At 47.6% G+C, this 15,847-nt stretch overlaps 1 protein-coding gene across 1 annotated transcript; it reads right to left on the reverse strand.

Moving 5' to 3' along the window:
* Window positions 1-2,385: 2,385 nt before the first annotated feature.
* On the reverse strand, window positions 2,386-15,820 carry TADA1 (transcriptional adaptor 1). Its single transcript, XM_005492271.4, has 8 exons — window positions 15,690-15,820; window positions 15,360-15,451; window positions 14,263-14,328; window positions 8,434-8,531; window positions 6,179-6,388; window positions 5,067-5,218; window positions 4,199-4,361; window positions 2,386-3,321 (listed from the first exon to the last, which is right to left on the reverse strand). Exons 1-8 carry the CDS (start codon window positions 15,761-15,763, stop codon window positions 3,169-3,171), a joined length of 1,008 nt encoding a protein of 335 aa, XP_005492328.2. The 5' UTR covers window positions 15,764-15,820; the 3' UTR covers window positions 2,386-3,168.
* Between the last annotated feature and the right edge of the window lie 27 nt (window positions 15,821-15,847).

Raw genomic sequence — 15,847 nt, forward strand, 5'->3', positions numbered from 1 at the left:
AGATCACAGTGGCATTTCAGAAGTGGCTGTCGTTGCACTGGAGGAGATTTCTGATTGTGGGAGCCTTTGATTAACTATAACCCAGCTCACCACTGGGAAACTGGTTGCAGAAATTCAAATGGAAATAGTGGTTTTGTAATTATAACCAACACAGCCCCAGGGAGGCAAGGCCAAAGTCTGGGGAGCAAGGGTTTGGCTGTTCCTGCTTGGCACACAACTGCAAAGGTTTGCTCAGACTTCAGCCAGATCTGGCAGCTGAAACCATCTGGAAAGTAACAGATTTCCTTTCTGACTCCTACACTCCCAGGGAGGCAGATCACATTGATCATTTCTGGGATGAGATGAACAACTTCATCCCAACCCAGGCCATGAAGCAAGCCCAGTGAAGACCTCAAGCATTTTTTCCCCCTGTCCATGAAGTGGCCAGTGGTTTTTCACTGCATATCTAGAAGTGGAAGCAGAAGCAATAGAAACTCCAAAAGTGGCAACTTTCAGTACACTACATAGCTCCTATGGGGTTAAGGGCATAAGATGCAATTCTCACTCTTGAGAACATGGCAGGTGATGTTTGATCCCTTCCCTTCTGTCTTTCCACATTCTGGCATGACTGTAACAAATTCCAGGCCTGCAACAAGAGGCAGGGGCCAGAGGAAAAAGCCTTCAGTGGTGAAGGCCACTAAAAGCACACCAGGTTGCCCAAGGTAACTTTGAAGTTCCACTGAAGGCTTTTGAGATAACATCTGCTCAAGCTTAGCTTGCCACAGAGCTGGCAGGTTCTGGGTGGATCTTGGGGCAAAAGCCAGACCCTGCCAAACTATTTTCTGTGCTGCTTTGAAGTTCAGCAGTGTTATTTATTCATTTTAGAGGGCTGACTGAAGACAAACATGTCATGTCACAGCCTAACAGTGGTAGCTGTCAGTACCAGCACCTGCTCTCAGGGCAGGGATCCAAGGAAAACCTTCACTGTCCACATGCTCACACAGCAGAACTGGAAATGGCACAGCTTCTCTGGTCTCATCTCTGGCAATAAACAACCTTCTCTAATTTTGGGCTTGGCCCTTCTTTCAGCAGGGAGTGGAAAAGCAGCCTCCAGCCAGGCACAGGGATTAGCTCAGTTAGAGCACAGTGCTCATAATGATCCCCATATGGGCCATTCCCTTAAGGGTTGGACTCCTGTGGCTCCAGGAGTGTGGCTCCCTTCCAACTCAGCATATTCTGTGATCCCTTGCAGCTCTATCACCCAAGAAGCCTGTAAAGCATTGTTGCTCACAAAAACTCACACTTCATGGCAAAGTGCTTTGAGAACACGTTTCAGTTTTCAGATCTCTGCAATGCAGCTGACACGAGTTCCTTGTTGGAGCCTTTGCTGTGCAGCAGCTGTAGCAAACACTCCACTTTGGCATGGTGGAACAGATGACTTGGCTCTTCAGAACACAGCTCAGGCAAACAGCAGGCAGATTCTAGTGCCACACTTTGCAAGTTGTTTCAGAACCTGCCTGTGATGCTGTCATAGGTTGGGTGCTTTCTTCAGATCTGAGATCCTCAGAGCTGCCCCAGAGTTTCTAGCAAACAAACTTACTGCTTTCATTTTACACCAGAAGCATCACAACTACCTGGGAAAGCTCCCTCCCACACCCCACAGGCTGTATTTTGGGTGGCTTGATGATCTCACCGCTACACAGCTACTAAGGTTAAACACTGCTTTTAAAAACTCTCATGTAAAAGCCACTGAGGTCAACTTTTAAGCTCAGACTTATTCTGACCAGCTTAAATACAGAAAAACAAAGCAGTCAAAAGAAAAAGGATCTAAAGGAATTGCCCATCTTTTCTCCCCCACTTCCCTCTGAACCACACACTGCCAGACCTACCTACAACTGCTCCCATCCTGCTGCAGCTCTGTGTCCTTGCCTTTCCCAGTTTCTTCACAATCCTGAAGTGATCTTCTCATGAAGAGAGTCACCAATACCTGTCCAGACACTGCCTCTTGCTATGCCTGACTGCACAGCACATCCCAAAGGGGATGCAGGAAAGCCAGGAACGCAGGGACAGCTGCACAGCCCCTTGTTACAATGCTGGTGCAACATCAACAGTCCCAGGGGTCAGGAAAGGAAGTTATAAAAACAGTAACTGGGAAGAAACATCAGGGATCTACACCTCCCTCAGTCCTGGGGGTACAGCAGAGAAGAAAACTTCACAAGAAATATGCCAAGTCTCCCATCCAAATAACTTCCAAATAGGAAAACCAGAATGAGGTGGAACCAAGAGCTTCCCCTTTCATATTCCCCCAGAAGAAGCTGTTTCAATTCCATTAATCTGGAGGCACAGTAAGTGAGTCACACTGCAGCAGGTACCTTCATGTTTGAGGTCAAACCCAGGCCATGCAGTAATTAAGACATTTTAATGGAATTCTGTTGTTATAATAAGCTCTGTTCCCAGAGCTGACTCAGGGATACAGCAGAGCACCTGAAACCCACAAGGTGAGATTTCTCCTTTTACACTGTGATCTGCACATCTCCCATGAGGGGAGGAGTGGCTGCATAATTTCACAATGAAGTAATACAAGGCTGCATATTTTTACAAGGAAGTGAGAGGAGAGATTTGTTCATGCTGCAGATCCAAGGAGTCTTCAACACCAAGACAATTCCCTTTTGTCATAGTTTTGTTTTGTCACAGTTTCTAAGCAGAAGTTCCCCTGGTAGAAGAGGAACAACATCAGCTAACAGAATTGCTCATCTGCACAAGAGCCCATCCCATAACCAGTTAATGAAAAGGATCCCACCAACTGCAACAGAGACTGGACAGGGCCTCTGGAGTCTGAGCTCAGGAGGGAAACAACCTGAGAGGTGAGGGCAAGGAGGCAGATTCTCCATGCTCACAAAAGAAGACAAGAGCACACCTTATTTAAAACCAACTCTTTCCACTCTCATTTATTTTTCCTAAAAACAGTCCTTGCAAATGTGTCTCGTTTCTCTTTCCCAATTCAGTGGCGTTGCTGCAAGTCCTCCATGGCCCATGACTCTGGGGAAGAGAGCAGTGTCCCACAACTCAGTCCCATTTCCATAGGAAAAGCCAACTCATAAATCACATCATCCTGGAGATGCAGACTCAGGTTTGTAAGGAGCACCTGAATGGCAAGTGCCAGGAGCAGGCTGGAGCCAGCTGAGGGCTCTAGCAGAGCAGGAGCCCCTCCTTCATGGCCAGGCGCTGCCGGTGGATCTTGTCCTGCTGCAGCTCCTCGTGGTTGGGGTGCCAGAGCTTCATGACAATCCTCTCAATGTTCAGAGCATAGACTGTGTGTGCAGGGATCACTTCCTTGTGCACCTGGAAAGGCATGGTGGGAAACAAGCTGCACACCTCCATACACATTTGCCCATATTCCCAGGGAACAACTCCCTCTGCACAGGGGCCAGCTCTGCAGAGCGGGGACAAAGGGAATGTCACAGCACTGCCACAGCAGCCAGCACAGCACAACCACCTCTTACACCACTTGCCAAGGGAATGCCACGGTAAGGAAACAGTAATGCTGCTCTTGGGGTGGCAATCAATAGCTGATCATCAAAACCATAGAAATAACAATTCTGACTAAGCATGAGATGAATGCTTGATTACAGGTCTGTGGTCTGCATCCACAGCTGTCAGACAAAATCCCAAGGCCTGCTCACAACAGCACAGATCATCAAGGGGGAATTTCTAACAACTAATTTTAGACATTCAAAGTAGGCAATGCCCCCCCACAACTGCCAGAGAGGGAGGGAACCACAGCCATACACTGCCAATGAAAATTCACCCAGCTGAGCTCAAATGCCTCCCCAGGGCTGGGGTGATCCCAGCCAACCCACTGCAGTGCCCTGCATGCCAGGACCAAGCATTCCTCTAAGCACCCAGGTAGAACATGAGGAGTAAGGAGGGACATGCCAGGTAAGGTATTTTGCTGCAGCACTGTCAAAACCCATCCAGCTCAGTTCTGCTAAGAGTTCACCCATCTCACACAGCTGTGAGACAGGGATTTCCTCATCAGCTCTGTGACCAAGGGGATCAGAACAGACATTAAACCAGCAGTTAACAGGGGGAACAAATCAAAGCCAAAGGAGGAAAGAGACCATGGGAAGAGACTACAAATCCCCCACCATGCACGTAAACCACGCTGAGACTGGCAGCTGGCACCCTGAGACACGAAGGTGTGACACGCCCAGCTTACCTGCAGTGCCTCAAAGAGGTCATACATGTTGACTGGAGGCAGGGATGCTGGCAGGGTGTCCCCAGAGCAGGCCAGGAGCAGGGCTGCCTGCTGCTCAGCATCATCAGGGGCAGGCGGGGGGGCCAGGCTCTGACCTGCCGAGGGTGTGGCGTTGTTTGGGGGGCTGGGGACAGAGCAGGCAGAAAACATCCCAGTCACAAACCAGCACCAGCTGTGGCTGTCATACAGCAGCAGCCTTGCTGTTCTGCACCACAGATGTGGTACATAAAATTATTTCAGCTCTAATAAAAGTTTATTTCAAATTCCAGTTTAACAAGGAGCGTGGACTGAGCCTCAACATGCTCCAGCCCTGTTTAAATGGTCTCAGTTGTGCAACTTTTTATTACTTGCAGCCAATACTTTTTACCCAGCATAAAAATCCAGGCACACACAACATTACGCTGGAACACTGGCTGTTAGGCAGAGTTGTTCTCTTCAAACACCCACGACCTCCTGTCAACTGCTAGAAGCTGCCACAGACAAACAAAACTGCCTTCTCGTACACAAACACTGCCAGATGCACTTCACAAACTCTTTGACACTCCAAAGAGAAGGGCCTCAAAGCCCTGCTAACTGGAAAGATGTGCCACAGAACCATAAACCCATTTGCATGCAGGAAATGACAGGATGGCAGTGTCCTGCGGGTCCTCACTCCAGTGCTGGGCAATCCCCACATTCACACTCCCTGTTCAGCTGTACAGCCCTCCATACCAATGCCTTCCTAGCTGGTGAAAGCAAGACACACACATAAAAGGTAAAACTGAGCCATGGAGTAATTCCAAGTCTAGCAAAATCCATGTACATCATCAGTGTGCTGCCAGCTCCTTACCATTCAATTAAGTTGTTATAAGCAACAACACTGTTCTTCAGATATGGCTGAGGGTTGACATTGCTTCCAAAGGCATACTTGAAATGGCCATCCCTCAGACGATAGGCTTTCCTCCTGGATATCACAGAGGTCAGAATGTCCTTAAGGTGGTTCTGCAAGGAAAACCAATCTTGTGACATGTGCTGATTCATTCACTCGTGGACAGAAGGGCCTCAACAAATGGCAAGACAGAAGCAGTGCTGCTACGACCACAGGAACCTAAAGATGGAAGGGAACCAATATCTGCACAAGCTACAGGAGGTTTTCATTATCCAGCCCTTGGATACAGAGAACATGGCACTTGGAGTACTGTAAACATCAGCCTGTGAACTATACTTTAATATGTGATGCCCTGCTTCAAATGTCAAAGGGGTGTCTTCAATCCTAGGAAATTCCCAACCTCCGATTGAAAGTTAAGATTTCATAACTGACACTGGATGTTACACTGAAATACACGCCCTGAAATGACAGTGAAAAGCCCCTCACTCATCTTTGTCATTTGCCTGAACAGTGCTGGAGAAGGAACTGTCTGGGAAAAACAAGCAGACAACTTCTTCATTTGGCCTCACTCCAGATGGGAACTCAGGTGGCCTCCACATGCTGAGAGCAGAAAATCATCCACACATCAGTGCTCCAAGCAGGGGCTGTGTCATTCCTGGCATGTGTACAGTGATGCACAACCACTGGCCAGAGCCAAACCAGGACTTCACCTGGACCAGGTATCACCTGCTCGTGTTCCTTCATGGCCAGGCCAGACACTGTGCCTGCAACAGATTGCTTTTTATAGAGCTGGTCAAACTGGCATTCCCATTCTGTCCCTGCTTTGAAGTGACAGGAATAGCATTTTCCACAACAGATACCTCAGCATGCCTGGGGTACTGTGCAAAACTAAGACCTGCAGGCAGAAGTCCCAGACTTTACATCTAGGAGACACGAAATTCTCCATTCTCACATTACTCAGGGGACAAAAGGGCAATGGGAGAACAATCAGAGCAGCAGGATTCCACCCCATGCAGGGGGACAAAGTCCCAGACTGCACACAGAGCCACTGCAGCCCCCCAGGCCAGCCTCACCTCCACAGCATACACAACAGCTGTCACTGCCTCCTCGGTGACATTGTCCAGCCCGTGTTCATAGGCAGTGACAATCATCCTTCCTTCCAGCTGGCCACGTGTGGGGAGCATCATGGTGTGAGAGCACAGCTTCAAATCATCATCCTCCTGAGGATCCTTTGCCACAAACTGCTGGGCTCCTGACAGTGGGTTCTGAGGCTGGAACCGGTGCTGTCAGGAACACAACATTAAAGCATCAGGTAATATTCATTCATAGGGGACATCCTACTCCAGTCAGAAAGCTTACATCTATAAAAAGTCCTTTAAAAATCCTCCCCAATGGCTTGTGACTGAAGAAATTGCTAAGTCAGTGTTGGTATCCTTTCACTGGACTTGTCCAGTAGCACCCCAAACCACCTGAACTTTGGGTATCCACAGCACACTGCAGCAAGGAATTCTACACACCACATGCAGACTCACCTGCTCTGGTCTGCTCTGTACCTCCCCACCTGCTAGATTTGTTTCATCCTCCTGGGAATCTCAAATGCAGTCAGTGACTGCCCTTTTTATCTCCTTTCACACCACCCAGGCCAGTGGCTGGACTTTCACATCTCTCAGACACTTTCTGTGTTGAAGAATTCTCATATTTAGTAATTCCTTGTACAGAAGGGTATATTTTTACTTACCATCTGTACAGCTGCCCTCCAGATTAAAACCCATGATCCTCAACTTGTGTGATTGATTCTTACATTTCTCTAATGCTTTAAACCTAACCCAATTCCAGCACTAATTTCATACTCCAGGCTCCCTGTGTACTTTCACTACTCTAAGCAGAGCTGTGCTACAGAACAGCCACTGAGATGGAATATGACTGTTTTTCAGAACTGACTCAGTAATTTAGCAAAAATACTCATCACAGAAGAGGAATTCATACTAGAAGGTGGCATTTCCCAGGCCATATGTATTCCAGCACAAATCCTTGGCTGCATTGTGTCTCAAGCTCTGAGTGCCTGTGATGGCTCCTCAGTCTCCAGATAAGGGGGGAACAAAGCAAATGGAAATTATTGATCCTTGAGCCCAGCCATGTGCTTGGCCCAGCTCTGACCCACAACGAAACAGACTCAACACACTCCCTCTACTTTCCAGTGGCTGTGGAATGGAGATTGCTGCAAGGCTCTTATGGGGCACCAGGACACACACACACACTTGAAATATGAACAATGAATAAGCAGCAAAGTGGATTTCTCACATCTTAGTTTCAGGGGAGAAAGGGGGGCTGCTTTAGTCAAAGGACAGTGTGGCATTTAACTCAGAGTGAAAAACCAATCCACCCACTGGTGATGTGAAAGCAGGTTTCCCTCCCTATAATTCTAAAGATTTATGCTTTCATTACAGGAAAGTCACATGCCTGGAAAAAAAGACCTTCAAAACGTAAGCAACTCTCAGGAGGAATATGGTTTGGGAGAGCAGAAACCAACTGGAATGGACTTGTGGTCATTCACAGCTGTTATTCTGACCAGTGAGGGAAACATTATGAAATACCAAGGCACTTGCAAATTCACACTACTCAGGAATCCCACTAGTCCCAGAAAAGCCCATTAATCATAAGATGCACTTCATACAGTGCTTACTGCCAAGCATTCCTGAACATGTGTACAACACACACTGGAAATCTGGTGCATCCTCAGGGTAATGAGTAAATCAAATTCTAAGACTTCCACTACATCACAACTTGCTTCTCAAACTCTCATCTACGTGCTACTGAACTCAAAAGTTACAGTCAAGTTTCAAGACAGGCAAGGTAACACAGTCTGAATTCAGAACATCACAATAGAGGTTGCAGCTGTGAGCACTGCAAAGTAATTTGACAATTCCTAAATACAAGGAGCCTTCAGCTGGACTTGCATTCCTCTGGATTCCTTTAGTCTCTGAAGCACACACAGAGTGCCTAATCCCAAATCTCCCCTCCACACTGGTCTGGCAGCACAGAAACAAGTGCAGAAAGGGGTGTGACAGTGCAGGGTGGATGTACAGAGAGAGCCCCTGCTGCAAAGTGAACCGGATCTTGCACGTTTCTGTGCCACCTACCAGAAAATAGCACCTTTAAAAGGCATTCTCAGCTCTGAAACAACTTGACCTTCTGAAAACATTACACCCAGGATCTCACTTCTAACACTTTGAGAGTTAGTCAGAGAATTCTATCTGGCTGCCTGAATAAACAGTAAATCACTTGTTTTAGGAATTTGGCAGATGCAAAGAGAACCACAGACACTTACATCGAACTTTTGGCGAACTGAAGAAATCTTTTTCTTCCCTTTGGGTTTTCCAGGTTTAGTTGCAGAGCCACCTGGCCATGGCAGAGATCCAGCACCTTCTACAAATTGAAAGGAAAAAGAAACCAAAACAAACCAACCAACAAACAAACAAACAACAAAAAATAAACCAAAAAAACACAAAACACCCACTCAGTGTTGCTGATTTAGGGCCAGGATGAAACCCTTAACATTTGGCCACCTGTTAAGCCTCAACCTAAACTCAGCAGCCATAGCAAAGAGGGGAGAACATCTTTGGCAGCCCCTTGCTACTTTGACTCACTCACAGCACCCATGACTTGCATAGCAATTTCTGTCCCCACACCACACAAAACCCACAGTGGAAGGACAAAGATAAGCCCAGCCTGTAAGAAAATCCAAAAGGAAGGAACAAGCTGTTTGTTCCATCAGGAAGGTAAGAGCTTGCCTAGAGCTCTTACCTGGAGGTGGGTTCTCCTCTCACCCACTCCTGGATCAGGTCAGATGTTAAATAATCTGAATTGAGCAGCCTGACTCCCCAGTTCTCCTTCAGCAAGGTTTGTCATGGATCCTTATTAAACATCACTACATCAAGCTGATTGTTCTGTTACACTGAAGAGGAGGAGAGGGGGGAAGAACTGCAGAGGCCACTGAGCCCAGGAGCAGGATGTCACTGATGTGACCAGTGAGCAAACAGCTGAAAAACAGGTTCCTGTTTAGTACTAATAAATAAACACATTTGGTCATATCATCAGCTCAAAAGTCCACTGAATGCTGTCTGACAGCTACCCCTAGAGCAGGCCAAACCACATAGCTCTTGGCAAGGACAGCCCAGCAAATTTCCTGCTGACAGGCTTACAGCATCTGTGAGCAATGAATTGCCTCAGGAATTGGCTTAGGACAGCACTGCACTGGATGTGTGTGTGCTTGCTGGCAGGGAACAAGTGCAACTCAGAGGCTGGACAGCCCTCTCGTGGCTGCAGAGCAGCCTGTGCTGTGTGCCTCCAGCACCCTCTCCTTTGGAGCACAGCGTGCCCTCAGCATGTCCCACTGCTGGGAGCTTGGACAGCTTGGCTCTGAAGGCATTTCAGAGTGCCCCAAAGCTGAGGCTGGAGCTCCCTGCCTGGCAGCTCTGACAGCACAGCAATGTCCTGGACATCCCCTGGCCACAGCTCAGCCAGAATCTGCCATTTCCTCTAGACAGAGACAAGAGGTGACAGCAGCCTTTCCACATGTCAGCACCTACAGCCTGGCCAGCGCCACTGAGCACTGACCAACAGCCAGCTGTGCTTCTCTCCTGCTCACACAGCTCTCACCAGCTTCACACCAATCTCTGGGGTTATCTCTGGCTGTCCCAACTATGCTTCATCTGCAGTAATTGAGAATTAACTATGGTTCATTTGCTGTAGTCAGGAACTCAAACACAATTACACCACAGCCCTGTTTGTAAGGAATGAGCCTGGCTACAATGTCACAGACATCTTTTCATAAAAATCCTTTCTTTTAAGATTTTTCCTTTCTGAGAAGCTGAGGCCCCAGAAGAAGAATGTAAACAATTGTTACCAGGTAGTGTGGAATGCAACAAGTGCAGCTGTGATTAGTCTTCTGTGAGTGTTTAGATTTGCTGACCACTCACAGGAGAGCTTGCTTGCTTTCTGCTTGGACACAGAACTTTGTTAAGCATTCTATTCTATTCTTAGCTTAACAACTTCTCTCTCTATTCTTATAAGTATAGTCATAATATATTATATATCATATATTAATAAATCCAGCCTTCTAATCATGAAGCAAGATTCTCATCTATCTCTCTCACTCTGAAGAGCCCTCACAAGTCATGTAACACTACAAGTCCTTGGCTATGGGGAGCTTCCCACACTCCCAGCTGGAGCACAAGCACCATGGAAAAACAAAATTTCTAACAGCATCAGGCTCAGCTGAAGGATTCAGGTTTAGCTTTTGAATGGTCAGCTGCTAAGAAGGGATTAGAAATAACCTACACACACACAGATGGCACATTTCTCCCTATTTTAATAAAGTTGACCAAAAAGTTTAGCCACATCCTACTAGAGAGGTGGAAACCCATAGCCTACAAACCTGTTGTCAAAATCCACTGGTCAATTTAAGAAATTAAAAAGATAATAAATAAAACCTCCCCAAAACTTGTAAGGCTGGTGTCACTGCTCATCAATACATCACAGGAGAGGCCCTAATAATGGAGCATAGGAAACCACTGTGGAGAACCACACCAGGTCTCACACAGCTCATTCACAGCCTCATTTGTGACCAGAGAAAGTGCAATGAGTGCAGATGGAAATTGCAAACACTCTCAGATGGAAATTGCAAACACTCTTTCCTCTGATAATGTTCTACAGATATAATAGGTTACAGTTAAGTTCTGAATTTTTTAAATACCTTTTATAAGAAAAATAATACAGTAGGTTTTAAATGGCAACTAAATTTATAGGCTTTGACAGTAGATCTGAAAGATGCAACTTAATTGAATCTCAACGTGCACATTTAACAAGAACTTAGCCAAACTCAGCTCAAAACAAGGAAAAGGTGAGATACAATCTCCTATTCCCCACTACAATGAGCCCATAGCACAATTTTTGGTTCCTTTTCCAGGTTTTCATATTACCAAGCCCAACTTGCACTAGATGAAGAAAGCAAAATTTCCCTCTAGCATTCTAAGAAACCAGTACTTGCCTTCCTGGCCACAAATGACAAGGCTGGGTTGGCTCAGACATGAAACTTCAGAGATGAATGCAGCTTTTATTTAATCTTGCTAGCAAAGGAATCAGACCTCAACGAGCCACAGCTGCTGCTCTGCCTTCAAAGATCAGCAAGAGATAAAAGCATTTTTCTAGGAGCTGCCACATCTCTGCATGGCACCAGGCCTGTCAGGTTTGCCTGACATGCTGCATGAGGAAAGGACAAAGAAACAGAAAAAGTCACCACAGAAAGAAGGAGACAGAGAGAAAACACACATTTCCCACGCCTGTTTACTTGATCTTCAATTTGGGGAGGGTTGTTTGTTTTAATCTTCTTGCAGGAACAAAGGTTTAGGTCAGCTATTCTGCTGATATCTGGTTGATATTCTGCTGGCTCTCCTCTGCACTCCTCTCCTCACACTCCCATTTTCTTACTTTTCCTCTCTTCTCAGTACTCTGGAGAAGCAAACATGAGCAACCTGAGCCAATCTCACAGCTGAAAGCCCTCTAAGCAAAGCCTGTGGACAAACCTGATGAAATAAAATGCTCCTGTTATTCCACATGAATTCTAATTCACTGAACCATCTTTTAAATGGCTTCAGACTTATTATTAAATAAATTAAATCCTTACATCTCTAATTCAAGTGTTTGCAATTGTCTCAGCTAAATGTCAGCAATAAAACTAAGAAGGGAAGGAACAGTTCCAACAAGATACATATTAACTCAAGGAACCTTGCTACCCTGAATGCTTGCAACTGTCCAACAAACAAGGTCAGCTTAGTAAGCAAGTCCATGCAAGCTTAAGAAAGGATTTAAGCCAGAGTCCATCTTGATGGAATTTTTTGGGGAAGAAAAACTCCCAGTGTGCTGGTTTGGGGTGGAAGAGGGTTAATTTTTTGCCATGGTAGCTGGCACAGGACTGTGTTTAGGATGAGTGCTAAGAACAATGTTGGTGACACAGGGATGTTTTCACTCCTGCAGAGCACAGAGCCCAGGGATTTTTTGCTGCTCACCCCATTTCACCAGCCAGGAGCCTGCACAAGGGCCTGGGAGAGGACACAGCCAGGAGAGCTGACCCCAAATGGCCACACTTCACATCAGAATGGACAACACAGCTCCCTGCCTCTGCACCAGCCAGCCCTGAGTGCCCCATGGCAGAGAGGTGTGCAGCTGGGATTTCAAATGGTTTGGGTGACCAACAGCCTGAGCAGATGAGAGGGGGAACTGCAAAGCATCCTCAGAAAGGGTGACAGTCACCAAGGGCTCCCTAAATCCCAGGTGGAACCACTGGTACAAGAGGCAGCCAAACTGGGAGCAGATGGGTTTGTCTGCATGTTCAACATATACAGTAATCACTCCTGAAAAATGCCTTCCCCAAGGGTTCTTATTCCTGTACAGCACCAAGTACAACTTGACCACTGACCACATGGTTACTTTCCCCTTGTCTCTCACAAGAAAGTGGAAAGTACATGCACCAATAACCCTTGTGATGGCGTGCCAAGTGCCTCAAAAACACTCCTTTAAAGTCACTTATTTCCATGAATCATCAAGTAAACACCTTCTACCCAAAAGATAGTGGCAAAGACAAAAACCTGTTAGCTTTCCATTCTTACATGGAGGGGAAAAAAGAAAAAAAAGAGAAAAAGAGAGAAAGAAAATACCAAACCACAACAAAAAAATAAAATAGCAGATGTCAGACTGGCATCTAGGGGGAGAAAGAGAAATCTAGATGTTGAAAACTAGTATTCCAGGCAAGAGATCTCCCAGTCAGTGGTGCAGAAAAGGAACCACATCCAGGTTTCTTCCAGGGCTCTGAAGAGAGCAGCTGCCATGGGACAGGAGAAAACAACCTCCAAGGACTTGAAATTAAAGCAAGTCAGGCAGGAACTAATAAATACCTGTGGAGCAGCACCCTGCTCTGTGCTGGGGCTCCCACCTTCAACACAATCCTGAACTGCCTTGGAAAGGGACACCTGGGAGAGTTTGCTGAGGAATCCTGAGCAGACAGCTGCACACCATGACTAAGGGGCAGAAAGAGACAGGCACTGCCTCCCTGCCCTCCTCATTTAGACCCAGCTGCTCCAGGTGACCAGCAGGGGAATCTCTGCTCCTGTGCAGTCTCTTCATCATCCAGCTGTAATTAATTACTCAAAGTGAAAAGCAAGGAGCAGCAGATTCACACATAAACCTTCTGATTTACACGAGTGCAGCTCCCTAAAGGGAAAAAGTTTAGGGCACACAGGGTGTTTTTGCAATTCAATCAGCAGTTTGGAGGTGAGGGCAATCAACATTTAATTAGCACAGCTGGTAGAGTTAAGGACCAGCTCCAGCACAAAAACTCGTGGCCATCCATGAATTTTGCAGGCATTATTTCCTCTAGCTACAACAGGCACCTCAGAAACAGGTATTCTCTCCAAAAACTCATCTCTCACGCCATGTGAGCTGTAGCAATTTTCTCCCCCTTCCTACACAGCAGCTCCACACCTTGAATTGCAGCTCAGTTGCCCTTGCTACCACATCTCTGGGTTGGGAGCTCTTTTGGAGAACAAAAAAAAACACACCTGCACCCTTAAATACAGCCATTGTAGACACTCACAGAGGTAAAATGTAATTCTAGATGCTCCCAAAGGTAAAATGTTAGCTGTCTGCAGACACTGGGTTAATAGGTCACAGCTCAACCAAGGCTCCCTGTAAGCACTTTTCTATCAGCTATGTACTTGAAATTAAGATGAGTCAGGAAAAGTCAGCTCTCCACAACGAGCAGGAACAAAGTTCAGAGAGGGAAAGGGGTAAGCAAAGCACATCAAAGAGAAGGCTGCCTCTGCCTTGACCCTTCAGCTCACAGCAGACACCGACCCAGAGTTCAAACCAGGTGATCACAGGCACCAACCCAGCATCAGCCTCCAGCCAAGCACCACAGCTTAGCCACAGAAGCACCTCTGCTGAAATAATTTCATTATTTTGCTACATTTTTACCTGGGTGGCAAAAACCCCCATGAATATGAAGGCTGAGGACACTGGGGTACTGTGCACACACCCCTAAACTCACAAGTGGCAGGCACAGCGTTACACCAAGGGTTTAATGAGGCTTCTCAGGACTCACCTGGGGCAGAAACCAAGATCTGGCATCGGGTGAGAATAGCCAGGAGGAAATCATTGTGAGAATGGACTGTGCAGAGAGAGAGAGAGAGCTCATTAGCAGCACACCAGTGCCCTGGCACCCCCTCAAAGCCATCCTAAAGCTGCTCCCTAAGCTTTCCCACTGTTGTGTTCTCCCCACCTGCTCAATTTTTGATTTAAGTTTTTTTGAGAGTTTTCTTCTGCTGGGCTGAGAATCTACTACTGTGACAACAACACAAAAGATACTACAGACAGCACAGAAACAATGAGGTCACTTCTCAGTATTACACACACAGTGTATTACAGCTGCTTGACAAGTTCTGGTGTATGCAGCCAGTCAGAGGAGCAGCTCTCCCCTCCTGCCATGCAGTGCTTTTGGTTTTGTTACAAAATACACCAAAATGAGAACCACAAAGATGAAGTCAGCTCAAAGAACTTTTAACAAAACAGAACTTTATTGCAGAGGTTTTCTGGAACATCGAGTAAACGTGCACAAGAGAAAGTGAAAACAACCTCAGAGGGTTTCAGGATCCTCTTTGGAGCCTGAGCACCAGAAACCTCCCTGCCCTTCCCTAAGGGATCACAAACATGGAAGCCAGGAGCCCTCACAGTGAGCTCAGCAATGCCCACCCATGTCTGCAGACACATAGAGAAGCAAGGACCGAGGAATTTCCCCCTTTACCACCCCAGCTGCCAGTCCCAAGGGCAGGAAGGACCTGCCTGCTGCAAATGCAGCCCTGGGAACCCAGAGCTCCCTCCCCTGCTCCAGCTACAGCCAAGGGGAAAGTGCAGAAAGGACTGTGCCTCCACTGCGGCATTAAAACTGGCTTTTTGGTTGCTCGAACAGCATGTTTTACATTTTTACCTCATTTACAACGCCAAATTGTCCGTCAGGGCCGGGGTTACCCAGGGACTTCCCCATGCGGGCCAGGGCACCTCCCACCACTTTAACCCATTGCTGCCGGAGCCCTGGCCGCGGTTGTTTCCCTCACAAACACTTTCCCAGTTCGGGAAGCACCGCGGAGCCTGCAGGAGCCTTCCCAGGCCTGGCAGGGCAACAAACCCCGCGTGTTCCTTTACCATTGTCCTGCGTGAGGAGCCTGCGCGCTTCCAGATCAAACTCCTCCTTGCTGATCTTCTGCTTGAACCACAGCTTCAGGTTGGCCCAGTACCTCGGGAAGAGCAGGGAACCACAGAATCAATGAGGTTGGAAAAGACCTCCGAAAGGATCGAGTCCAACCTCTCAACCGGACCGCGGCTCTTTCCCCTCCCCGAGCGCCTCGGCTGAGGGAGCGGAGCAGAAGCGCTGCCCCCTCACGCAGCGGCGCCGAGGCTCTGCGGGGCCACGGCAGAACGCGAGGGGCCGGGAGGGCGGCACAGAGCCCAGCCCCGCTCCCCGAGGGCACTCACTGCTTCACGTTCTCGCCCAGCGCCTCGCTCAGGCTCTTCTTGGCCGCCTCCAGCTCGCTCACGTAGGTCGCCATCGCGGCCGCGCCGCCGCGGCCCGTCACGTGCCCGCGCTCACGTGCCCGCGCAGGGGGCGGTGGCGGCGCGCAGGCGCAGAGCGG

This window comes from Zonotrichia albicollis, chromosome 8, assembly GCF_047830755.1.
Source record: "Zonotrichia albicollis isolate bZonAlb1 chromosome 8, bZonAlb1.hap1, whole genome shotgun sequence".
NCBI classification, from domain to species: domain Eukaryota; kingdom Metazoa; phylum Chordata; class Aves; order Passeriformes; family Passerellidae; genus Zonotrichia; species Zonotrichia albicollis.

Coding starts and splice junctions, on each gene's coding strand:
- TADA1 (XM_005492271.4), bottom strand. CDS start 15,763: ATGGCGACCTACGTGAGCGAGCTGGAGGCGGCCAAGAAGAGCCTGAGC. Junction 5,219..6,178: donor CTGTTGTGTATGCTGTGGAG/GTGAGGCTGGCC, acceptor TTTTCCTTGCAG/AACCACCTTAAGGACATTCT. Junction 3,322..4,198: donor ACCTCTTTGAGGCACTGCAG/GTAAGCTGGGCG, acceptor ATGCCTTTCCAG/GTGCACAAGGAAGTGATCCC.